The 27,164-nt window shown below is 56.1% G+C and overlaps 1 protein-coding gene across 2 annotated transcripts in view; it reads right to left on the bottom strand.

Annotated features, from left to right (window-relative positions):
• Positions 1–23,373, bottom strand: part of LOC116958590 (voltage-gated potassium channel KCNC2-like) — a 33,395-nt gene extending 10,022 nt beyond the window's left edge. The window contains exons 1-2 of one of the 2 annotated variants that reach the window (XM_076057257.1): positions 22,425–23,373; positions 19,357–19,590 (exon numbers count right to left, since the gene is read on the bottom strand). In XM_076057257.1, coding sequence (XP_075913372.1) covers positions 19,357–19,590; positions 22,425–23,307 — 1,117 coding nt within the window. In that variant the 5' untranslated portion in view covers positions 23,308–23,373. The remainder of the gene's footprint in view (positions 1–19,356; positions 19,591–22,424) is intronic. The other variant, XM_076057258.1, reaches the window with a different exon arrangement.
• Positions 23,374–27,164: the final 3,791 nt, after the last annotated feature.

Here is a 27,164-nt window from a genome sequence, read left to right as displayed (position 1 = left end):
ATGATTGTGGTGGTGGTGATGATGATGATAATTGATGATGATTGTGGTGGTGGTGATGATGATGATAATTGATGATGATTGTGGTGGTGGTGATGATGATAATTGATGATGATTGTGGTGGTGGTGATGATGATTGATGATGATTGTGGTGGTGGTGATGATGATTTATGATGATTGTGGTGGTGGTGATGATGATTGATTATGATTGTGGTGGTGGTGGTGGTGATGATGATTGATGATGATTGTGGTGGTTCTGGTGATGATGATGATGATGATGATTGTGGTGGTGGTGATGATGATTGATGATGATTGTGGTGGTGGTGGTGGTGATGATGATTGATGATGATTGTGATGGTGGTGGTGATGATGATGATGATTGTGGTGGTGGTGATGATAATGATTGATGATGATTGTGATGATGGTGGTGGTGATGATGATTGATGATTTTGGTGGTGATGGTGGTGATGATGATGATTGTGGTGGTGGTGGTGATGATTGATGATGATTGTGATGATGGTGGTGATGATGATGAAATTGTGTAAGCGGTTAGCGCTCCGCTCCGCTACGAACCCGGCCACCCGAGTTCGAATCCCGCTCGGGCCAACACCACCAGTGACGATTATCCGTACCAGCCCTGGGCCTCCCCTAGGTCTACTCAGCCTCAAATGAATACCTGGTGCGGTGTGTGGTAAACATCGCTACTGGGGAGACAAAGGCGGTCGGGCGTGGTGTTGGCCAACCACCCCGTCGTGCGCCACAGTGCCAACCTTCGTAGCTGCTGCTCATCGCCACTAACAGCGCTTGCCCCAACAGCCCGTTCAGGCTGACACGGAAGATCTTTGCCTTTGTTGTGGGAATGACGATGGTGGTGATGACGTGCGTGCGGATATTGATCAGTAAGAGAAGACGGACAGAGACCACGTCACGTATGGAATTCCAACGGGACCTACATCTCTGCTTTATTGATCTTGTCAAGGCACGGTGATACCATCAACAGGCCAGGGCTCTGGGCTGTTCTTTGTGTCCCTGACTCTCTGCTCAGAATCATGAACGGCCCCGGTTAGAGCTACGGACGTGGCCCGGGAGTCGGAGCCATTCCCTGTTCACCTTGGGGCGCGAAAGCAATGTCCTCTGGCTCCCACATTACCGAACGTTGCTTCGGCCACGTGTTTCGACGAACTTTCCACGGCTGCACCGGAGGAATCTCCGTCTGGTTACAGAGACAATGGGAGGCTGGTTGGTGCCCGGGTGCGGTCAAGGATTGGCTTCTCTATTGGTCAACCGTGTTTGATATGCCGGCGATCTGTGTGACTGCCGCTCACCCTGAGGAGTTGGCGAAGCTGGAGCTTTCTTATCAGAGGTGGGGGGTACCTTACCATCAGCCACACGAAAACTTAAGCATCTGCCTGGGTATTTTATGCCATCAAGAACCCCGCACCGTCAATTCCCCCATAAGTGGTGGGTCAGTTGTGGAGGGAGTGGAGAGATTTGCGGACCTAGGCAGGGTGCTCATGACCACCTCTGATTTGGCAGCGGAAGTCTCACTCGAAATCGGCCGGGCGGCATTATCTTTTCATCGGCCGCGTGACGCGGCTGTGGAAGCCACCTGGTCTGCCACTCCGCACGAAGCTTCGGGTCTTCTCGGACACCGTCATGCCCTCCCTTCTCTACGCTTGCGAAACGTGAACCCCCCCCCCCCCCCGCCATTGAAACATCTTCGCCGGTAAGAAACATTTAGGTTGGCATAACCACAATCCATCCTGGGTTAAGCCAGGCTGGATTGCGTGAGGAGCTCAAAGATCCTTGAAGGCTCTCGACACGGTCCCATCATCAGTGACCTACTCTGGCAGGCAAGGCTGCACTGGCTGGGTCATGTAGCCCGCATGCCCAGCCATGACATACTGAATGCATTTCACGTGCTCTGTTGTACATGCTGTGCGTATGCTCTGTTTGGTGTTCATGCCGTGTGCACACTATGTGTGTGTGTGTATTGTGTGTTTGTATTGTTCTAGAAGTGACACAGTCGTGTATTGTCCCAGCAGTGATGCAGTCGTCTATTGTTCTAGCAGTTACACAGTCACCTATTGTTCTAGCAGTGACACAGTCGCCTGTTGTTCTAGCAGTGACACAGTCGCCTATTGTCCTAGCAGTGACACAGTCGCCTATTGTTCGAGCAGTGACACAGTCACCTATTGTTTGAGCAGTGACACAGTCACCTATTATTCTAGCAGTGACACAGTCACCTATTGTTCTAGCAGTGACACAGTCGCCTATTGTTCTAGCAGTGACACAGTCACCTATTGTTCTAGCAGTGACACAGTCAGCTATTGTTCTAGCAGTGAAACAGTCACCTATTGTTCTAGCAGTGACACAGTCACCTATTGTTATAGCAGTGACACAGTCGCCTGTTGTTCTAGCAGTGACACAGTCGCCTATTGTTCTAGCAGTGACACAGTCGCCTATTGTCCTAGCAGTGACACAGCCCCCTATTGTTCTAGCAGTGACGCAGTCGCTTATTCTTCTAGCAGTGACACAGTCGCCTATTGTCCTAGCAGTGACACAGTCGGCTATTGTCCTAGTAGTGACACAGTCACCTATTGTCCTAGCAGTGACACAGTCGCCTATTGTCCTAGCAGTGACACAGTCGCCTATTGTTCTAGCAGTGACACAGTCACCTATTGTTCTAGCAGTGACACAGTCACGTATTGTTCTAGCAGTGATACAATCACCTATTGTTGTAGCAGTGACACAGTCACCTATTGTTCTAGCAGTGACACAGTCGCCTATTGTTCTAGCAGTGACACAGTCGCCTATTGTCCTAGCAGTGACGCAGTCGCCTATTGTTCTAGCAGTGACAAAGTCGCCTATTGTCCTAGCAGTGACACTGTCGCCTATTGTTCTAGCAGTGACGCAGTCGCCTATTGTCCTTGCAGTGACACAGTCGCCTATTGTTCTAGCAGTTACACAGTCGCCTATTGTTCTAGTAGTGACACAGTCGCCTATTCTTCTAGCAGTGACACAGTCGCCTATTGTTCTAGCAGTTACACAGTCGCCTATTGTTCTAGCAGTGACACAGTCGCCTATTGTGCTAGCAGTGACACAGTCGCCTATTGTTCTAGCAGTGACGCATTCACCTATTGTTCTAGCAGTGACACAGTCGCCTATTGTTCTAGCAGTGACACAGTCGCCTATTGTTCTGGCAGTGACACAGTCGCCTATTGTTCTAGCAGTGACGCATTCACCTATTGTTCTAGCAGTGACACAGTCGCCTATTCTACCAGTAACACAGTCGCCTATTGTTCTAGCAGTGACACAGTCGCCTATTGTTCTAGCAGTGACACAGTCGCCTGTTGTTCTAGCAGTGACACAGTTGTCCATTGTTCTAGCAGTGACACAGCCGCCTATTGTTCTAGCAGTGACAGAGTCGCCTATTGTTCTAGCAGTAACACAGTCGCCTATTGTCCTAGCAGTGACACAGTCGCCTATTGTTCCAGCAGTGACACAGTCGCCTATTGTTCCAGCAGTGACACAGTCGCCTATTGTTCTAGCAGTGACACAGTCGCCTATTGTTCTAGCAGTGACACAGTCGCCTATTGTTCTAGCAGTGACACAGTCGCCTATTGTTCTAGCAGTGACACAGTCGCCTATTGTTCTAGCAGTGACACAGTCGCCTATTGTCCTAGCAGTGACGCAGTCACCTATTGTCCTAGCAGTGACACAGTCACCTATTGTCCTAGCAGTGACACAGTCACCTATTGTCCTAGCAGTGACACAGTCGCCTATTGTCCTAGCAGTGACACAGTCGCCTATTGTCCTAGCAGTGGCACAGTCGCCTATTGTTCTAGCAGTGACAGAGTCACCTATTGTTCTAGCAGTGACACAGTCGCCTATTGTCCTAGCAGTGACACAGTCGCCTATTGTCCTAGCACTGACACAGTCGCCTATTGTTCCAGCAGTGACACAGTCGCCTATTGTCCTAGCAGTGACACAGTCGCCTATTGTCCTAGCAGTGACACAGTCGCCTATTGTCCTAGCAGTGACACAGTCGCCTATTGTCCTAGCAGTGACACAGTCGCCTATTGTCCTAGCAGTGACACAGTCACCTATTGTCCTAGCAGTGACAGTCACCTATTGTTCCAGAAGTGACACAGTCGCCTATTATCCTAGCAGTGACACAGTCGCCTATTGTTCTAGCAGTAACACAGTCGCGTATTGTCCTAGCAGTGACACAGTCACCTATTGTCCTAGCAGTGACACAGTCACGTATTGTTCTAGCAGTGACACAGTCACCTATTGTTCTAGCAGTGACACAGTCGCCTATTGTTCTAGCAGTGACAGAGTCACCTATTGTTCTAGCGGTGACAGAGTCACCTATTGTTCTAGCAGTGACACAGTCGCCTATTGTCCCGGCAGTGACACAGTCGCCTATTGTTCCAGCAGTGACACAGTCACCTTTTGTCCTGGCAGTGACACAGTCGCCTATTGTCCTGGCAGTGACACAGTCACCTATTGTCCTAGCAGTGACGCAGTCGCCTATTGTCCTGGCAGTGACACAGTCGCCTATTGTCCTAGCAGTGACAGTCGCCTATTGTTCTAGCAGTGACACAGTCGCCTATTGTCCTAGCAGTGACACAGTCACCTATTGTCCTAGCAGTGACACAGTCGCCTATTGTCCTAGCAGTGGCACAGTCGCCTATTGTTCCAGCAGTGACACAGTCGCCTATTGTTCTAGCAGTGACACAGTCACCTATTGTCCTAGCAGTGACACAGTCGCCTATTGTCCTAGCTGTGACACAGTCGCCTATTGTCCTAGCAGTGACACAGTCACCTATTGTTCTAGCAGTGACGCATTCACCTATTGTTCTAGCAGTGACACAGTCGCCTATTGTTCTAGCAGTGACACAGGCGCCTATTGTTCTGGCAGTGACACAGTCGCCTATTGTCCTGGCAGTGACACAGTCGCCTATTGTCCCAGCAGTGACACAGTCGCCTATTGTCCTAGCAGTGACACAGTCGCCTATTGTTCTAGCAGTGACACAGTCGCCTATTGTTCTAGCAGTGACACAGTCGCCTATTGTCCTAGCAGTGACACAGTCGCCTATTGTTCCAGCAGTGACACAGTCGCCTATTGTCCTGGCAGTGACGCAGTCGCCTATTGTTCTAGCAGTGACACAGTCGCCTATTGTCCTGGCAGTGACACAGTCACCTATTGTCCTAGCAGTGACGCAGTCGCCTATTGTCCTAGCAGTGATGCAGTCGCCTATTGTCCTAGCAGTGACACAGTCGCATATTGTCCTAGCAGTGACACAGTCGCCTATTGTCCTAGCAGTGACACAGTCACCTATTGTTCTAGCAGTGACACAGTCGCCTATTGTTCTAGCAGTGACAGAGTCACCTATTGTTCTAGTAGTGACAGAGTCACCTATTGTCCTAGCAGTGACGCAGTCGCCTATTGTCCTGGCAGTGACACAGTCGCCTATTGTCCTGGCAGTGACACAGTCGCCTATTATCCTAGCAGTGACACAGTCGCCTATTGTTCTAGCAGTGACAGAGTCGCCTATTGTCCTAGCAGTGACACAGTCGCCTATTGTCCTGGCAGTGACACAGTCGCCTATTGTTCTAGCAGTGACACAGTCGCCTATTGTCCTAGCAGTGACACAGTCACCTATTGTCCTAGCAGTGACACAGTCACCTATTGTTCCAGCAGTGACACAGTCGCCTATTATCCTAGCAGTGACACAGTCGCCCATTGTCCCGGCAGTGAAACAGTCGCCTATTGTTCAAGCAGTGACACAGTCACGTATTGTTCTAGCAGTGACACAGTCACCTATTGTTCTAGCAGTGACACAGTCGCCTATTGTTCTAGCAGTGACAGAGTCACCTATTGTTCTAGTAGTGACAGAGTCACCTATTGTTCTAGCAGTGACACAGTCGCCTATTGTCCCGGCAGTGACACAGTCGCCTATTGTTCCAGCAGTGACACAGTCACCTTTTGTCCTGGCAGTGACACAGTCGCCTATTGTCCTGGCAGTGACACAGTCACCTATTGTCCTAGCAGTGACGCAGTCGCCTATTGTCCTGGCAGTGACACAGTCGCCTATTGTCCTAGCAGTGACAGTCGCCTATTGTTCTAGCAGTGACACAGTCGCCTATTGTCCTAGCAGTGACACAGTCACCTATTGTCCTAGCAGTGACACAGTCGCCTATTGTCCTAGCAGTGGCACAGTCGCCTATTGTTCCAGCAGTGACACAGTCGCCTATTGTTCTAGCAGTGACACAGTCACCTATTGTCCTAGCAGAGACACAGTCGCCTATTGTCCTAGCAGTGACACAGTCGCCTATTGTCCTAGCAGTGACACAGTCACCTATTGTTCTAGCAGTGACGCATTCACCTATTGTTCTAGCAGTGACACAGTCGCCTATTGTTCTAGCAGTGACACAGTCGCCTATTGTTCTGGCAGTGACACAGTCGCCTATTGTCCTGGCAGTGACACAGTCGCCTATTGTCCCAGCAGTGACACAGTCGCCTATTGTCCTAGCAGTGACACAGTCGCCTATTGTCCTAGCAGTGAAACAGTCGCCTATTGTCCTAGCAGTGACACAGTCGCCTACTGTCCTGGCAGTGACACAGTCGCCTATTGTCCTAGCAGTGACACAGTCGCCTATTGTCCTGGCAGTGACACAGTCGCCTATTGTTCTAGCAGTAACACAGTCGCGTATTGTCCTAGCAGTGACACAGTCACCTATTGTCCTAGCAGTGACACAGTCACGTATTGTTCTAGCAGTGACACAGTCACCTATTGTTCTAGCAGTGACACAGTCGCCTATTGTTCTAGCAGTGACAGAGTCACCTATTGTTCTAGCGGTGACAGAGTCACCTATTGTTCTAGCAGTGACACAGTCGCCTATTGTCCCGGCAGTGACACAGTCGCCTATTGTTCCAGCAGTGACACAGTCACCTTTTGTCCTGGCAGTGACACAGTCGCCTATTGTCCTGGCAGTGACACAGTCACCTATTGTCCTAGCAGTGACGCAGTCGCCTATTGTCCTGGCAGTGACACAGTCGCCTATTGTCCTAGCAGTGACAGTCGCCTATTGTTCTAGCAGTGACACAGTCGCCTATTGTCCTAGCAGTGACACAGTCACCTATTGTCCTAGCAGTGACACAGTCGCCTATTGTCCTAGCAGTGGCACAGTCGCCTATTGTTCCAGCAGTGACACAGTCGCCTATTGTTCTAGCAGTGACACAGTCACCTATTGTCCTAGCAGTGACACAGTCGCCTATTGTCCTAGCTGTGACACAGTCGCCTATTGTCCTAGCAGTGACACAGTCACCTATTGTTCTAGCAGTGACGCATTCACCTATTGTTCTAGCAGTGACACAGTCGCCTATTGTTCTAGCAGTGACACAGTCGCCTATTGTTCTGGCAGTGACACAGTCGCCTATTGTCCTGGCAGTGACACAGTCGCCTATTGTCCCAGCAGTGACACAGTCGCCTATTGTCCTAGCAGTGACACAGTCGCCTATTGTTCTAGCAGTGACACAGTCGCCTATTGTTCTAGCAGTGACACAGTCGCCTATTGTCCTAGCAGTGACACAGTCGCCTATTGTTCCAGCAGTGACACAGTCGCCTATTGTCCTGGCAGTGACGCAGTCGCCTATTGTTCTAGCAGTGACACAGTCGCCTATTGTCCTGGCAGTGACACAGTCACCTATTGTCCTAGCAGTGACGCAGTCGCCTATTGTCCTAGCAGTGATGCAGTCGCCTATTGTCCTAGCAGTGACACAGTCGCATATTGTCCTAGCAGTGACACAGTCGCCTATTGTCCTAGCAGTGACACAGTCACCTATTGTTCTAGCAGTGACACAGTCGCCTATTGTTCTAGCAGTGACAGAGTCACCTATTGTTCTAGTAGTGACAGAGTCACCTATTGTCCTAGCAGTGACGCAGTCGCCTATTGTCCTGGCAGTGACACAGTCGCCTATTGTCCTGGCAGTGACACAGTCGCCTATTATCCTAGCAGTGACACAGTCGCCTATTGTTCTAGCAGTGACAGAGTCGCCTATTGTCCTAGCAGTGACACAGTCGCCTATTGTCCTGGCAGTGACACAGTCGCCTATTGTTCTAGCAGTGACACAGTCGCCTATTGTCCTAGCAGTGACACAGTCACCTATTGTCCTAGCAGTGACACAGTCACCTATTGTTCCAGCAGTGACACAGTCGCCTATTATCCTAGCAGTGACACAGTCGCCTATTGTCCCGGCAGTGAAACAGTCGCCTATTGTTCAAGCAGTGACACAGTCACGTATTGTTCTAGCAGTGACACAGTCACCTATTGTTCTAGCAGTGACACAGTCGCCTATTGTTCTAGCAGTGACAGTCACCTATTGTTCTAGTAGTGACAGAGTCACCTATTGTTCTAGCAGTGACACAGTCTCCTATTGTCCCGGCAGTGACACAGTCGCCTATTGTTCCAGCAGTGACACAGTCACCTTTTGTCCTGGCAGTGACACAGTCGCCTATTGTCCTGGCAGTGACACAGTCACCTATTGTCCTAGCAGTGACGCAGTCGCCTATTGTCCTGGCAGTGACACAGTCGCCTATTGTCCTAGCAGTGACAGTCGCCTATTGTTCTAGCAGTGACACAGTCGCCTATTGTCCTAGCAGTGACACAGTCACCTATTGTCCTAGCAGTGACACAGTCGCCTATTGTCCTAGCAGTGGCACAGTCGCCTATTGTTCCAGCAGTGACACAGTCGCCTATTGTTCTAGCAGTGACACAGTCACCTATTGTCCTAGCAGAGACACAGTCGCCTATTGTCCTAGCAGTGACACAGTCGCCTATTGTCCTAGCAGTGACACAGTCACCTATTGTTCTAGCAGTGACGCATTCACCTATTGTTCTAGCAGTGACACAGTCGCCTATTGTTCTAGCAGTGACACAGTCGCCTATTGTTCTGGCAGTGACACAGTCGCCTATTGTCCTGGCAGTGACACAGTCGCCTATTGTCCCAGCAGTGACACAGTCGCCTATTGTCCTAGCAGTGACACAGTCGCCTATTGTCCTAGCAGTGAAACAGTCGCCTATTGTCCTAGCAGTGACACAGTCGCCTACTGTCCTGGCAGTGACACAGTCGCCTATTGTCCTAGCAGTGACACAGTCGCCTATTGTCCTGGCAGTGACACAGTCGCCTATTGTTCTAGCAGTGACACAGTCGCCTATTGTTCTAGCAGTGACACAGTCGCCTATTGTCCTAGCAGTGACACAGTCGCCTATTGTTCCAGCAGTGACACAGTCGCCTATTGTCCTGGCAGTGACGCAGTCGCCTATTGTTCTAGCAGTGACACAGTCGCCTATTGTCCTGGCAGTGACACAGTCACCTATTGTCCTAGCAGTGACGCAGTCGCCTATTGTCCTAGCAGTGATGCAGTCGCCTATTGTCCTAGCAGTGACACAGTCGCATATTGTCCTAGCAGTGACACAGTCGCCTATTGTCCTAGCAGTGACACAGTCACCTATTGTTCTAGCAGTGACGCAGTCGCCTATTGTCCTGGCAGTGACACAGTCGCCTATTATCCTAGCAGTGACACAGTCGCCTATTGTTCTAGCAGTGACGCAGTCGCCTATTATTCTAGCAGTGACACAGTCACCTATTGTCCTAGCAGTGACACAGTCGCCTATTGTTCTAGCAGTGACAGAGTCGCCTATTGTCCTGGCAGTGACGCAGTCGCCTATTGTTCTAGCAGTGACACAGTCACCTATTATCCTAGCAGTGACACAGTCGCCTATTGTCCTAGCAGTGACACAGTCGCCTATTGTCCTAGCAGTGACGCAGTCGCCTATTGTCCTAGCAGTGACACAGTCGCCTATTGTCCTAGCAGTGACACAGTCACCTATTGTTCTAGCAGTGACGCATTCACCTATTGTTCTAGCAGTGACACAGTCGCCTATTGTTCTAGCAGTGACACAGTCGCCTATTGTTCTGGCAGTGACACAGTCGCCTATTGTCCTGGCAGTGACACAGTCGCCTATTGTCCCAGCAGTGACACAGTCGCCTATTGTCCTAGCAGTGACACAGTCGCCTATTGTCCTAGCAGTGACACAGTCGCCTATTGTCCTAGCAGTGACACAGTCGCCTACTGTCCTTGCAGTGACACAGTCGCCTATTGTCCTAGCAGTGACACAGTCGCCTATTGTCCTGGCAGTGACACAGTCGCCTATTGTTCTAGCAGTGACACAGTCGCCTATTGTTCTAGCAGTGACACAGTCGCCTATTGTCCTAGCAGTGACACAGTCGCCTATTGTTCCAGCAGTGACACAGTCGCCTATTGTCCTGGCAGTGACGCAGTCGCCTATTGTTCTAGCAGTGACACAGTCGCCTATTGTCCTGGCAGTGACACAGTCACCTATTGTCCTAGCAGTGACGCAGTCGCCTATTGTCCTAGCAGTGATGCAGTCGCCTATTGTCCTAGCAGTGACACAGTCGCATATTGTCCTAGCAGTGACACAGTCGCCTATTGTCCTAGCAGTGACACAGTCACCTATTGTTCTAGCAGTGACGCAGTCGCCTATTGTCCTGGCAGTGACACAGTCGCCTATTATCCTAGCAGTGACACAGTCGCCTATTGTTATAGCAGTGACAGAGTCGCCTATTGTCCTGGCAGTGACGCAGTCGCCTATTGTTCTAGCAGTGACACAGTCACCTATTATCCTAGCAGTGACACAGTCGCCTATTGTGCTAGCAGTGACACCGTCGCCTATTGTCCTGGCAGTGACACAGTCGCCTATTGTCCTAGCAGTGACGCAGTCGCCTATTGTCCTAGCAGTGACACAGTCGCCTATTGTCCTAGCAGTGATACAGTCGCCTATTGTCCAGGCAGTGACACAGTCGCCTATTATCCCAGCAGTGACACAGTCGCCTATTGTCCCGGCAGTGACGCAGTCGCCTATTGTCCTAGCAGTGACGCAGTCGCCTATTGTTCGAGCAGTGACACAGTCGCCTATTGTCCTAGCAGTGACGCAGTCGCCTATTGTCCCGGCAGTGACACTGTCGCCTATTGTCCTAGCAGTGACACAGTCGCCTATTGTCCAGGCAGTGACACAGTCGCCTATTATCCCAGCAGTGACACAGTCGCCTATTGTCCCGGCAGTGACGCAGTCGCCTATTGTCCTAGCAGTGACGCAGTCGCCTATTGTTCTAGCAGTGACACAGTCGCCTATTGTCCTAGCAGTGACGCAGTCGCCTATTGTCCCGGCAGTGACACAGTCGCCTATTGTTCTAGCAGTGACACAGCCCCCTATTGTCCCGGCAGTGACACAGTCGCCTATTGTCCTAGCAGTGACGCAGTCGCCTATTGTCCTAGCAGTGACGCAGTCGCCTATTGTCCCGGCAGTGACGCAGTCGCCTATTGTCCTAGCAGTGACACAGTCACCTATTGTCCTAGCAGTGAGACAGTAGCCTATTGTCCTAGCAGTGACGCAGTCGCCTATTGTCCTAGCAGTGGCACAGCCCCCTATTGTCCCAGCAGTGACACAGTCACCTATTGTCCTAGCAGTGACGCAGTCGCCTATTGTCCTAGCAGTGACACAGTCGCCTATTGTCCCGGCAGTGACACAGTCGCCTATTGTCCTAGCAGTGACGCAGTCGCCTATTGTTCTAGCAGTGACGCAGTCGCCTATTGTCCCGGCAGTGACACAGTCGCCTATTGTCCTAGCAGTGACACAGCCCCCTATTGTCCCAGCAGTGACACAATCACTTTTTGTCCTAGCAGTGACACAGTCGCCTATTGTCCTGGCAGTGACGCAGTCGCCTATTGTCCGGGCAGTGACGCAGTCACCTATTGTCCTAGCAGTGACACAGTCGCCTATTGTCCTAGCAGTGACACAGCCCCCTATTGTCCTGGCAGTGACGCAGTCGCCTATTGTTCTAGCAGTAACACAGTCGCCTATTGTCCTACCAGTGACGCAGTCGCCTATTGTTCCAGCAGTGACACAGTCGCCTATTGTCCTAGCAGTGACACAGTCGCCTATTGTCCCAGCAGTGACACAATCACTTTTTGTCCTAGCAGTGACACAGTCGCCTATTGTCCTGGCAGTGACGCAGTCGCCTATTGTCCCAGCAGTGATGCAGTCGCCTATTGTCCCGGCAGTGACGCAGTCGCCTATTGTCCTAGCAGTGACGCAGTCGCCTATTGTCCTAGCAGTGACACAGTCGCCTATTGTCCTAGCAGTGACGCAGTCGCCTATTGTTCTAGCAGTGACACAGTCGCCTATTGTCCTAGCAGTGACGCAGTCGCCTATTGTCCTAGCAGTGACGCAGCCCCCTATTGTCCCGGCAGTGACACAGTCGCCTATTGTCCTAGCAGTGACACAGTCGCCTATTGTCCCGGCAGTGACACAGCCCCCTATTGTCCCGGCAGTGACGCAGTCCCCTATTGTCCCGGCAGTGACACAGTCACCTATTGTCCCGGCAGTGACACAGTGGCCTATTGTCCCGGCAGTGACACAGCCCCCTATTGTCCTGACAGTGACACAGTCGCCTATTGTCCTAGCAGTGACACAGTCACCTATTGTCCTAGCAGTGACGCAGTCGCCTATTGTTCTAGCAGTGACACAGTCGCCTATTGTCCTAGCAGTGACGCAGTCGCCTATTGTCCTAGCAGTGACGCAGCCCCCTATTGTCCCGGCAGTGACACAGTCGCCTATTGTCCTAGCAGTGACACAGTCGCCTATTGTCCCGGCAGTGACACAGCCCCCTATTGTCCCGGCAGTGACGCAGTCCCCTATTGTCCCGGCAGTGACACAGTCACCTATTGTCCCGGCAGTGACACAGTGGCCTATTGTCCCGGGAGTGACACAGCCCCCTATTGTCCTGGCAGTGACACAGTCGCCTATTGTCCTAGCAGTGACACAGTCACCTATTGTCCTAGCAGTGACACAGTCGCCTATTGTTCTAGCAGTGACACAGCCCCCTATTGTCCCGGCAGTGACGCAGTCGCCTATTGTCCTAGCAGTGACACAGCCCCCTATTGTCCTAGCAGTGACACAGTCGCCTATTGTCCTAGCAGTGACACAGTCGCCTATTGTCCTGGCAGTGACACAGCCCCCTATTGTCCTAGCAGTGACACAGTCGCCTATTGTCCTGGCAGTGACGCAGTCGCCTATTGTCCCGGCAGTGACACAGTCGCCTATTGTCCTAGCAGTGACGCAGTCGCCTATTGTCCTGGCAGTGACACAGTCGCCTATTGTCCTAGCAGTGACGCAGTCACCTATTGTCCTAGCAGTGACACAGTCGCCTATTGTCCTAGCAGTGACGCAGTCCCCTATTGTCCCGGCAGTGACACAGTCGCCTATTGTCCCAGCAGTGACGCAGTCGCCTATTGTCCAGGCAGTGACGCAGTCGCCTATTGTCCTAGCAGTGGCACAGCCCCCTATTGTCCCAGCAGTGACGCAGTCGCCTATTGTCCTGGCAGTGACACAGTCGCCTATTGTCCCAGCAGTGACGCAGTCGCCTATTGTCCTAGCAGTGACACAGCCCCCTATTGTCCCAGCAGTGACACAGCCCCCTATTGTCCTAGCAGTGACACAGCCCCCTATTGTCCTAGCAGTGACACAGCCCCCTATTGTCCCAGCAGTGACACAGCCCCCTATTGTACCAGCAGTGACACAGCCCCCTATTGTCCCAGCAGTGACACAGCCCCCTATTGTACCAGCAGTGACACAGCCCCCTATTGTCCTAGCAGTGACGCAGCCCCCTATTGTCCCGGCAGTGACACAGTCGCCTATTGTCCCGGCAGTGACACAGTCGCCTATTGTCCCGGCAGTGACACAATCACTTTTTGTCCTAGCAGTGACACAGCCCCCTATTGTCCTAGCAGTGACACAGTCACCTATTGTCCCGGCAGTGACACAGCCCCCTATTGTCCCGGCAGTGACATAGTCACCTATTGTCCTAGCAGTGACACAGCCCCCTATTGTCCCGGCAGTGACACAGTCGCCTATTGTCCTGGCAGTGACGCAGTCGCCTATTGTCCCAGCAGTGATGCAGTCGCCTATTGTCCCGGCAGTGACGCAGTCGCCTATTGTCCTAGCAGTGACGCAGTCGCCTATTGTCCTAGCAGTGACACAGTCGCCTATTGTCCTAGCAGTGACGCAGTCGCCTATTGTTCTAGCAGTGACACAGTCGCCTATTGTCCTAGCAGTGACGCAGTCGCCTATTGTCCTAGCAGTGACGCAGCCCCCTATTGTCCCGGCAGTGACACAGTCGCCTATTGTCCTAGCAGTGACACAGTCGCCTATTGTCCCGGCAGTGACACAGCCCCCTATTGTCCCGGCAGTGACGCAGTCCCCTATTGTCCCGGCAGTGACACAGTCACCTATTGTCCCGGCAGTGACACAGTGGCCTATTGTCCCGGCAGTGACACAGCCCCCTATTGTCCTGGCAGTGACACAGTCGCCTATTGTCCTAGCAGTGACACAGTCACCTATTGTCCTAGCAGTGACGCAGTCGCCTATTGTTCTAGCAGTGACACAGTCGCCTATTGTCCTAGCAGTGACGCAGTCGCCTATTGTCCTAGCAGTGACGCAGCCCCCTATTGTCCCGGCAGTGACACAGTCGCCTATTGTCCTAGCAGTGACACAGTCGCCTATTGTCCCGGCAGTGACACAGCCCCCTATTGTCCCGGCAGTGACGCAGTCCCCTATTGTCCCGGCAGTGACACAGTCACCTATTGTCCCGGCAGTGACACAGTGGCCTATTGTCCCGGGAGTGACACAGCCCCCTATTGTCCTGGCAGTGACACAGTCGCCTATTGTCCTAGCAGTGACACAGTCACCTATTGTCCTAGCAGTGACACAGTCGCCTATTGTTCTAGCAGTGACACAGCCCCCTATTGTCCCGGCAGTGACGCAGTCGCCTATTGTCCTAGCAGTGACACAGCCCCCTATTGTCCTAGCAGTGACACAGTCGCCTATTGTCCTAGCAGTGACACAGTCGCCTATTGTCCTGGCAGTGACACAGCCCCCTATTGTCCTAGCAGTGACACAGTCGCCTATTGTCCTGGCAGTGACGCAGTCGCCTATTGTCCCGGCAGTGACACAGTCGCCTATTGTCCTAGCAGTGACGCAGTCGCCTATTGTCCTGGCAGTGACACAGTCGCCTATTGTCCTAGCAGTGACGCAGTCACCTATTGTCCTAGCAGTGACACAGTCGCCTATTGTCCTAGCAGTGACGCAGTCCCCTATTGTCCCGGCAGTGACACAGTCGCCTATTGTCCCAGCAGTGACGCAGTCGCCTATTGTCCAGGCAGTGACGCAGTCGCCTATTGTCCTAGCAGTGGCACAGCCCCCTATTGTCCCAGCAGTGACGCAGTCGCCTATTGTCCTGGCAGTGACACAGTCGCCTATTGTCCCAGCAGTGACGCAGTCGCCTATTGTCCTAGCAGTGACACAGCCCCCTATTGTCCCAGCAGTGACACAGCCCCCTATTGTCCTAGCAGTGACACAGCCCCCTATTGTCCTAGCAGTGACACAGCCCCCTATTGTCCCAGCAGTGACACAGCCCCCTATTGTACCAGCAGTGACACAGCCCCCTATTGTCCCAGCAGTGACACAGCCCCCTATTGTACCAGCAGTGACACAGCCCCCTATTGTCCTAGCAGTGACGCAGCCCCCTATTGTCCCGGCAGTGACACAGTCGCCTATTGTCCCGGCAGTGACACAGTCGCCTATTGTCCCGGCAGTGACACAATCACTTTTTGTCCTAGCAGTGACACAGCCCCCTATTGTCCTAGCAGTGACACAGTCACCTATTGTCCCGGCAGTGACACAGCCCCCTATTGTCCCGGCAGTGACATAGTCACCTATTGTCCTAGCAGTGACACAGCCCCCTATTGTCCCGGCAGTGACACAGTCGCCTATTGTCCCGGCAGTGACACAGTCGCCTATTGTCCTAGCAGTGACGCAGTCGCCTATTGTCCTAGCAGTGACGCAGTCGCCTATTGTCCTGGCAGTGACACAGCCCCCTATTGTCCTGGCAGTGACACAGCTCCCTATTGTCCCGGCAGTGACGCAGTCGCCTATTGTCCCGGCAGTGACGCAGTCGTCTATTGTCCTAGCAGTGACACAGTCGCCTATTGTCCTAGCAGTGACACAGTCGCCTATTGTCCCAGCAGTGACACAGTCGCCTATTGTCCCAGCAGTGACACAGTCGCCTATTGTCCTAGCAGTGACGCAGTCGCCTATTGTCCTAGCAGTGACGCAGTCGCCTATTGTCCCGGCAGTGACACAGTCGCCTATTGTCCTAGCAGTTACGCAGTCGCCTATTGTCCTAGCAGTGACGCAGTCGCCTATTGTTCTAGCAGTGACGCAGTCGCCTATTGTCCCAGCAGTGACACAGTCGCCTATTATCCCAGCAGTGACACAGTCGCCTATTGTCCTAGCAGTGACGCAGTCGCCTATTGTCCCGGCAGTGACACAGTCGCCTATTGTCCTAGCAGTGACGCAGTCGCCTATTGTCCTAGCAGTGACGCAGTCGCCTATTGTTCTAGCAGTGACGCAGTCGCCTATTGTCCTAGCAGTGACGCAGCCCCCTATTGTCCCGGCAGTGACACAGTCGCCTATTGTCCTAGCAGTGACACAGTCGCCTATTGTCCCAGCAGTGACACAGTCGCCTATTGTCCCAGCAGTGACACAGTCGCCTATTGTCCTAGCAGTGACGCAGTCGCCTATTGTCCTAGCAGTGACGCAGTCGCCTATTGTCCCGGCAGTGACACAGTCGCCTATTGTCCTAGCAGTGACGCAGTCGCCTATTGTCCTAGCAGTGACACAGTCGCCTATTGTCCCAGCAGTGACACAGTCGCCTATTGTCCTAGCAGTGACGCAGTCGCCTATTGTCCCGGCAGTGACACAGTTGCCTATTGTCCTAGCAGTGACGCAGCCCCCTATTGTCCCGGCAGTGACGCAGTCGCCTATTGTCCCAGCAGTGACACAGTCGCCTATTGTCCTAGCAGTGACGCAGTCGCCTATTGTCCTAGCAGTGACGCAGTCGCCTATTGTCCCGGCAGTGACACAGTCGCCTATTGTCCTAGCAGTGACGCAGTCGCCTATTGTCCTAGCAGTGACACAGTCGCCTATTGTCCCAGCAGTGACACAGCCCCCTATTGTCCTGGCAGTGACGCAGCCCCCTATTGTCCCGGCAGTGACACAGTCGCCTATTGTCCTAGCAGTGACACAGTCGCCTATTGTCCCAGCAGTGACACAGTCGCCTATTGTCCTAGCAGTGACACAGTCGCCTATTGTCCCAGCAGTGACACAGTCGCCTATTGTCCCAGCAGTGACACAGTCGCCTATTGTCCTAGCAGTGACGCAGTCGCCTATTGTCCTAGCAGTGACGCAGTCGCCTATTGTCCCGGCAGTGACACAGTCGCCTATTGTCCTAGCAGTGACGCAGTCGCCTATTGTCCTAGCAGTGACACAGTCGCCTATTGTCCCAGCAGTGACACAGTCGCCTATTGTCCTAGCAGTGACGCAGTCGCCTATTGTCCCGGCAGTGACACAGTTGCCTATTGTCCTAGCAGTGACGCAGCCCCCTATTGTCCCGGCAGTGACGCAGTCGCCTATTGTCCCAGCAGTGACACAGTCGCCTATTGTCCTAGCAGTGACGCAGTCGCCTATTGTCCTAGCAGTGACGCAGTCGCCTATTGTCCCGGCAGTGACACAGTCGCCTATTGTCCTAGCAGTGACGCAGTCGCCTATTGTCCTAGCAGTGACACAGTCGCCTATTGTCCCAGCAGTGACACAGCCCCCTATTGTCCTGGCAGTGACACAGCCCCCTATTGTCCTAGCAGTGACACAGCCCCCTATTGTCCCGGCAGTGACGCGTCTCCCCTATTGTCCCGGCAGTGACACCTCCCCCTATTGTCCCGGCAGTGACGCAGCCCCCTATTGTCGCGGCAGTGACGCGACTCCCCTATTGTCCCGGCAGTGACACCTCCCCCTATTGTCCTAGCAGTGACACAGCCCCCTATTGTCCCGGCAGTGACACAGCCCCCTATTGTCCCAGCAGTGACGCAGCCCCCTATTGTCCCGGCAGTGACACAGCCCCCTATTGTCCCGGCAGTGACACAGCCCCCTATTGTCCCGGCAGTGACACAGCCCCCTATTGTCCCGGCAGTGACGCAGCCCCCTATTGTCCCGGCAGTGACACAGCCCCCTATTGTCCTAGCAGTGACACAGTCGCCTATTGTCCCAGCAGTGACACAGTCACCTATTGTCCTAGCAGTGACACAGTCACCTATTGTTCTAGCAGTGACACAGCCCCCTATTGTCCCGGCAGTGACGCAGCCCCCTATTGTCCCGGCAGTGACACAATCACTTTTTGTCCTAGCAGTGACACCTCCCCCTATTGTCCCGGCAGTGACGCAGCCCCCTATTGTCCCGGCAGTGACACAGTCGCCTATTGTCTCAGCAGTGACACAGCCCCCTATTGTCCCGGCAGTGACACTGTCACCTATTGTTCTAGCAGTGACGCAGTCGCCTATTGTCCTAGCAGTGACGCAGCCCCCTATTGTCCTAGCAGTGACACAGTCGCCTATTGTCCTAGCAGTGACGCAGTCGCCTATTGTCCTAGCAGTGACACAGTCACCTATTGTCCTAGCAGTGACGCAGTCGCCTATTGTCCTAGCAGTGACGCAGCCCCCTATTGTCCTAGCAGTGACGCAGTCGCCTATTGTCCTAGCAGTGACGCAGCCCCCTATTGTTTTAGCAGTGACGCAGTCGCCTATTGTCCTGGCAGTGACACAGTCGCCTATTGTCCTAGCAGTAACACAGTGGCCAATTTTCCTAGCAGTGACACAGCCCCCTATTGTCCTGGCAGTGACACAGCCCCCTATTGTCCCGGCAGTGACGCGTCTCCCCTATTGTCCCGGCAGTGACGCAGCCCCCTATTGTCCCGGCAGTGACACCTCCCCCTATTGTCCCGGCAGTGACGCGTCTCCCCTATTGTCCCGGCAGTGACACAGCCCCCTATTGTCCCGGCAGTGACACAGCCCCCTATTGTTCCGGCAGTGACACAGCCCCCTATTGTCCTAGCAGTAACACAGTGGCCAATTTTCCTAGCAGTGACACAGCCCCCTATTGTCCTAGCAGTGACGCAGTCGCCTATTGTCCTAGCAGTGACACGTCTCCCCTATTGTCCCGGCAGTGACACAGCCCCCTATTGTCCCGGCAGTGACACAGCCCCCTATTGTCCCGGCAGTGACACAATCACTTTTTGTCCTAGCAGTGACACCTCCCCCTATTGTCCCGGCAGTGACGCGGTCTCCCCCGGTGCAGCGCGGCCGTCACCGCCCTCACCCTTGCGTGCACTGCCGCTGTCGTAGTCGGAGGTGGACAGCAGGAAGCAAGCGGCGGCGGCTGCGGCGGCCGCGTTGCTGCGCCGCGTCGTCTCCCGCCCGTGCCCCAAACCGAGGCCGTGGCCCGGTCGCCGCGGCCCCGTGCACACGACGGCCTCGCTCGGGGACAGAGGCTGGGCCAGGGCGGACTCTTCATCTGATAGGACCGTGTCGCCATCCCCATTCCTCTTACAGGCTACGCACGCATAGGTGTACACGCACGCACACGCACACACACGCACACGCACACACACAAGACAAAGACAGAGGGTTTCCCCCAGCGTGGCCCCCCGGCAGCAGACCATCGGGGGCAAGTGCTGTTAGTTGTGAGCAGCGGCTATGTGGCCCAGCGCCGCGCCCGGCCGCCTTTGTCTTCTCTCTCCCGCCCCCCCAAAAAGCGGCGATGTTGCACGACACCACCGCTGCACCGGGTTCTCGTTTGAGCCCGAGTCGACCTGGGGGGGGGGGGGAGAGGGCCCCAGGACCGGTTGGGACAATCGTCACCGGCGGCGTTGGCCACGGGCGGGAATGGAACCCGGGTCGGCGATGCTTAACACGCCGGAGAAGGTTCTCGGGTCAATTCAGATCGTCGCCATCGCTGCTTTCGCTGGCCGTGAGTTGGGAGTTGAACCCCGCGGGGGGGGGGGGGGGGGGGTCTTCCGGCTGGGTTGGGTTCCGCATTGCAGCGCGCTAAGCCACTGCACCCACCGCTCCCCACGACACACACGACACACACAGTGCACGCACAGTGCACGCAGACACGCACGCAGACACGCACGCAGGGACCCCCCCTGTCTATCCCCATAGGCTGCACACGTAGCACGCTCGCGACGTACACACACGCATGTAGCACACGCACACACACACACACATAGTATACACGCAAAGCACACACGCGCACACACATCATGCATTCCGTATGGCATTGCTAGCTGGGCATGCGGGCTACATGACCCAGCCAATGCAGCATCATCTGGCAAAGTAGCTCGCTGATGATGGAACTGTGTCCAGATAATTTCACACTCACGCACCCATGCATCCATTCGCTCGCCCACTCGGTCACCCACTCGCTCACCCACCCATTCACTCACTCACCCATTTACTCGCCCACTCACCCAGTCATTCACCTACCCACTCACTCACCCACTCATTCACCCGCCCACTCACTCACCCATTCACTCGCCAACTCACCCACCCATTCACTCACCCACCCATTCACCCGCCCACTCACCCACTCATTCACCCGCCTACTCACCCACCCATTCACCCGCCCACTCACCCACTCATTCACCCGCCCACTCACCCACCCATTCACCCGCCCACTCACCCACCCATTCACCCGCCCACTCACCCACCCATTCACCCGCCCACTCACCCACCCATTCACCCGCCAACTCACCCACTCATTCACCCGCCCACTCGCTCGCCCCCTCACTCGCCCGCCCACTCAGGAGGAGCTCACTGATCGTGGGGACTGTCTCCAGGTCTCTAGAGGATCAGTGAGCTCCTCACACTTTGACCCAAACCTGGCCAAACCCTGGATGCTTCGTGGGCAGGGCCAGCCACAATGTTTCTAACCGGCGCCGGAAAATGTTCATCCCCCCCCCCCACACACATTTTCGCGAGCGTAGTGAAGGGAGGGCAAAAAAAAACAAGAAAACAGTGGCCGAGTTAGACCCGGAGCTTCGTGTGGAGCGACAGGCCAGGCAACTGAGCAACGCTGCGGACGCTATCAACGAGGCGACGATTTCCTCTCGACTCATCGGAGTAATCGGGACACCGTTAGCATTTAATGACATGGTTGACCAGAAGGACGCCATCCCTTGACCCGCAGATTGGTCATCGGTTCGCGTGGCCCGTTTGCCGTCGCTCTTCTTGGCCAGTGCAGAGTTCAGCCGCGAGCTCTTTCTCTCTCTCTCTCTGTCTCTCTCTTTCTCTCTTACTCTCTGTCTCTCTCTGTCTCTCTTACTCTCTCCCTCTCTCTCCCGCGCACTTCTCGAACTTGGCAATAATTGGGGCAGATCACTGCTAAAGCCATCGATTGTAACCGCAAGAGAGGGATCCTTTAGTTTCGTTCTAACCTGCCAGATGACACACACCGGGGGAGCCAGAATCTATAAGCCTCGCCTTGCCGGTCAGGAGGCTTGCGAGAGCCGCCATTGTTCCTCCAGGCCCGGACGCCATTTTCTCTGTCCGTCTGCTACTGCGGCGGTGCCGTGGGATGGGGCGATGTCAGCGGCGGTGGGGGCGGGGGGGGGGGGGCCGACGTCTCCGCGTCAGCGCCATCAGGGTGTCTCGTCCTCCTCCCCGCGAGGAGTCATCCACGACGCAGCTATCACTGCGCTGTGCCTCCATCCCCCCGGCGTCCCTGTGTCCCCACATGCTCGCTGTCCCCGCGTCCCGCGTATCCACACGTCGTCGCGTCCCCGCGTCTCACCCCGTGCCTCCATGTCCCCGTGTCTCTCCCCGTGTCCCCCGTGTCTCTCCCCATGTCCTCTCAGCCCCATGTCTCTCCCTACATACCCATGTCCCCCGCGTCTCTCCCCACATCCCCGTGTCTCACCCCGTGTCTCCATGTCCCCGTGTCTCTCCCCATGTCCCCGTGTCTCTCCCCACACCCCCGTGTCTCTCCCCATGTCTCCCGTGTCTCTCCCCGTGTCCCCGCGTCTCTCCCCGTGCCCCCGCGTCTCTCCCCGTGTCTCTCCCCATGTCCTCTCAGCCCCATGTCTCTCCCTACACACCTCCATGTCCCCGTGTCTCTCCCCACACCCCCGTGTCTCTCCCCATGTCCTCTCAGCCCCATGTCTCTCCCTACATTCCCATGTCCACAGTGTCTCTCCCTACACACCTCCATGTCCCCGTGTCTCTCCCCACATCCCCGTGTCTCACCCCATGTCCCCGTGTCTCTCCCCACGTCCCCCGTGTCTCTCCCCATGTCCCCACGTCCCCCGTGTCTCTCCCCATGTCCCCACGTCCCCCCCCCGTATCTCTCTCCCCCCGGCCCCACCAGCGGGGACGCGTTCCACCCACCCGTGCTTCGCGTCTCGTCCTCCGCGAGGGGGCACGTGTCGCTGGTGATGCTGGCGCGGGGCGAGTTGACGTCGCTCTTGTTGTCCCCCGAGGCGCCGGGCTGCGCCGAGCGCGGCACGAACTTGTTCTTCTTGCTCGGCAGCTTCTGCTTGGCCATGGCGAGCGAGTAGTACATGCCGAAGTTGTTGACGATGACGGGCACCGGCATGGCGATGGTGAGCACCCCGGCGATGGCGCAGAGGGCGCCGACGAGCCGCCCTGACCACGTCTGCGGGAACATGTCGCCGTAGCCGAGCGTGGTCATGGTGACGACGGCCCACCAGAAGCCGATGGGGATGTTCTGGAAGTGGTTCTCGTCCATGTGCTCGGGGTCGGTCCCCATCTTCTCGGCGTAGTAGATCATCGTGGCGAAGATGAGCACGCCGAGGGCCAGGAAGGTGATGAGCAGCAGGAACTCGTTGGTGCTCGCGCGGAGCGTGTGGCCCAGCACTCGCAGGCCCACGACGTGACGCGTCAGCTTGAAGATGCGCAGGATGCGGACGAAACGGACGACGCGCAGGAAGCCGAGGACGTCCTTGGCCGCCTTGGACGAGAGGCCGCTGAGGCCCACCTCGAGGTAGAAGGGCAGGATGGCGACGAAGTCGATGATGTTGAGCGAGCACTTGATGAACTCGCGCTTGTTCGGGCAGAAACAGATGCGCACGAGGAACTCGAAGGTGAACCACATGACGCAGAGGCCCTCGACGTACATCAGCGACGGGTCGGTGACGAGCTCGGTGAACACCAGGGGCACCGAGACGTTGCCGCGGGCCACCCACTCGGTGCGGTTCTGCTCGATGTTGAAGTAGCGGTGAGTCTCGAGGCAGAAGGACGTGATGGACATGAGGATGAAGAAGAGCGAGGCCAGAGCCACGTACTGCACGCACGCACGCAGAGGGAGAGACACGCGCACGCAGAGGGAGAGACACGCACGCACGCAGAGGGAGAGACACGCGCACGCAGAGGGAGAGACACGCACGCACGCAGAGGGAGAGACACGCACGCACGCAGAGGGAGAGAGACACGCGCACGCAGAGGGAGAGACACGCGCACGCAGAGGGAGAGACACGCACGCACGCAGAGGGAGAGACACGCGCACGCAGAGGGAGAGACACGCACACGCAGAGGGAGAGACACGCGCACGCAGAGGGAGAGACACGCACGCACGCAGAGGGAGAGACACGCGCACGCAGAGGGAGAGAGACACGCGCACGCAGAGGGAGAGACACGCGCACGCAGAGGGAGAGACACGTGCACGCAGAGGGAGAGACACGCGCACGCAGAGGGAGAGACACGCACGCACGCAGAGGGAGAGACACGCACGCACGCAGAGGGAGAGACACGCGCACGCAGAGGGAGAGACACGCACGCACGCAGAGGGAGAGACACGCGCACGCAGAGGGAGAGACACGCACGCACGCAGAGGGAGAGACACGCGCACGCAGAGGGAGAGACACGCGCACGCAGAGGGAGAGACACGCGCACGCGGAGGGAGAGACACGCACGCACGCAGAGGGAGAGACACGCACGCAGAGGGAGAGACACGCGCACGCAGAGGGAGAGACACGCACGCACGCAGAGGGAGAGACACGCACGCACGCAGAGGGAGAGACACGCACGCACGCAGAGGGAGAGACACGCACGCACGCAGAGGGAGAGACACGCGCACGCAGAGGGAGAGACACGCACGCACGCAGAGGGAGAGACACGCACGCACGCAGAGGGAGAGACACGCACGCACGCAGAGGGAGAGACACGCACGCACGCAGAGGGAGAGACACGCACGCACGCAGAGGGAGAGACACGCACACGCAGAGGGAGAGACACGCGCACGCAGAGGGAGAGACACGCGCACGCAGAGGGAGAGACACGCGCACGCGGAGGGAGAGACACGTGCACGCAGAGGGAGAGACACGCACGCACGCAGAGGGAGAGACACGCGCACGCAGAGGGAGAGACACGTGCACGCAGAGGGAGAGACACGCACGCACGCAGAGGGAGAGACACGCGCACGCAGAGGGAGAGATACGCACGCACGCAGAGGGAGAGACACGCGCACGCAGAGGGAGAGACACGCACGCACGCAGAGGGAGAGACACGCGCACGCAGAGGGAGAGACACGTGCACGCAGAGGGAGAGACACGCACGCACGCAGAGGGAGAGACACGCGCACGCAGAGGGAGAGACACGCGCACGCAGAGGGAGAGACACGCGCACGCAGAGGGAGAGACACGTGCACGCAGAGGGAGAGACACGTGCACGCAGAGGGAGAGACACGCACGCACGCAGAAGGAGAGACACGCACGCACGCAGAGGGAGAGACACGCGCACGCAGAGGGAGAGACACGTGCACGCAGAGGGAGAGACACGTGCACGCAGAGGGAGAGACACGCACGCACGCAGAGGGAGAGACACGCGCACGCAGAGGGAGAGACACGCACGCACGCAGAGGGAGAGACACGCGCACGCAGAGGGAGAGACACGCACGCACGCAGCGGGAGAGACACGCGCACGCAGAGGGAGAGACACGCGCACACAGAGGGAGAGACACGTGCACGCAGAGGGAGAGACACGCACGCAGAGGGAGAGACACGCGCACGCAGAGGGAGAGACACGCGCACGCAGAGGGAGAGACACGCACACGCAGAGGGAGAGACACGCGCACGCAGAGGGAGAGACACGCACGCAGAGGGAGAGACACGCGCACGCAGAGGGAGAGACACGCACACGCAGAGGGAGAGACACGCACGCAGAGGGAGAGACACGTGCACGCAGAGGGAGAGACACGCACACGCAGAGGGAGAGACACGCACGCACGCAGAGGGAGAGACACGCACGCACGCAGAGGGAGAGACACGCGCACGCAGAGGGAGAGACACGCACGCACGCAGAGGGAGAGACACGCGCACGCAGAGGGAGAGACACGCGCACGCAGAGGGAGAGACACGCACGCACGCAGAGGGAGAGACACGTGCACGCAGAGGGAGAGAGACACGCGCACGCAGAGGGAGAGACACGCACGCACGCAGAGGGAGAGACACGCGCACGCAGAGGGAGAGAGACACGCGCACGCAGAGGGAGAGACACGCGCACGCAGAGGGAGAGACACGCACACGCAGAGGGAGAGACACGCACGCACGCAGAGGGAGAGACACGCGCACGCAGAGGGAGAGACACGCGCACGCAGAGGGAGAGACACGCGCACGCAGAGGGAGAGACACGCACGCACGCAGAGGGAGAGACACGCGCACGCAGAGGGAGAGACACGCACGCACGCAGAGGGAGAGACACGCGCACGCAGAGGGAGAGACACGCGCACGCAGAGGGAGAGACACGCGCACGCAGAGGGAGAGATACGTGCACGCAGAGGGAGAGACACGCATGCACGCAGAGGGAGAGACACGCACGCACGCAGAGGGAGAGACACGTGCACGCAGAGGGAGAGACACGCACGCACGCAGAGGGAGAGACACGCACACGCACGCAGAGGGAGAGACACGCACGCACGCAGAGGGAGAGACACGTGCACGCAGAGGGAGAGACACGCGCACGCAGAGGGAGAGACACGCACGCACGCAGAGGGAGAGACACGCACGCACGCAGAGGGAGAGACACGCGCATGCAGAGGGAGAGACACGCGCACGCAGAGGGAGAGACACGCACGCACGCAGAGGGAGAGACACGCGCACGCAGAGGGAGAGACACGCACGCACGCAGAGGGAGAGACACGCGCACGCAGAGGGAGAGACACGCACGCAGAGGGAGAGACACGCACGCAGAGGGAGAGACACGCGCATGCAGAGGGAGAGACACGCGCACGCAGAGGGAGAGACACGCACGCACGCAGAGGGAGAGACACGCGCACGCAGAGGGAGAGACACGCACGCACGCAGAGGGAGAGACACGCGCACGCAGAGGGAGAGACACGCACGCAGAGGGAGAGACACGCACGCAGAGGGAGAGACACGCACGCACACAGCGGAGGGGGGGGGGGGTCTCCGTCAGCCTACGGACGCGGAGGGGAGGGGTCTGGAGTTCTCTTCGTGATTCCTGACGTGGAAAGCCGCGCGGTCTCTCCTGCGGGTCTAGATTCCACTGGCTATGTATGCATACACAGGCTGTCTTCGACTTGTGAACGGCCGAACTTACGAACGCCACCATTTACGAACCGCCCCGCACCTACGAACACCCCACACTTACGAACACCCCACACTTACGAACACTTCACACTTACGAACACCTCACACTTAAGAACACCTCACACTTACGAACACCTCACACTTACGAACACCTCACACTTACGAACACCCCACACTTACGAACACCCCACACTTACGAACACCCCACACTTACGAACACCCCTCACTTACGAACACCCCACACTTACGAACACCCCACACTTACGAACACCCCTCACTTACGAACACCTCACACTTACGAACACCTCACACTTACGAACACCTCACACTTACGAACACCCCACACTTACGAACATCCCTCACTTACGAACACCCCACACTTACGAACACCCCACACTTACGAACACTTCACACTTACGAACACCCCACACTTACGAACACCCCCACACTTACGAACACCCCACACTTACGAACACCCCACACTTACGAACACCCCACACTTACGAACACCTCACACTTACGAACACCTCACACTTACGAACACCTCACACTTACGAACACC

Source organism: Petromyzon marinus, chromosome 80 (assembly GCF_048934315.1).
Source record: "Petromyzon marinus isolate PM22_M1 ecotype Great Lakes invasive population chromosome 80, UKy_Petmar_22M1.pri1.0, whole genome shotgun sequence".
Classification (NCBI taxonomy): domain Eukaryota; kingdom Metazoa; phylum Chordata; class Hyperoartia; order Petromyzontiformes; family Petromyzontidae; genus Petromyzon; species Petromyzon marinus.
The sequence above is the reverse complement of the archived record's forward strand: the minus strand, read 5'-3'. Positions and strand labels throughout refer to the sequence as shown.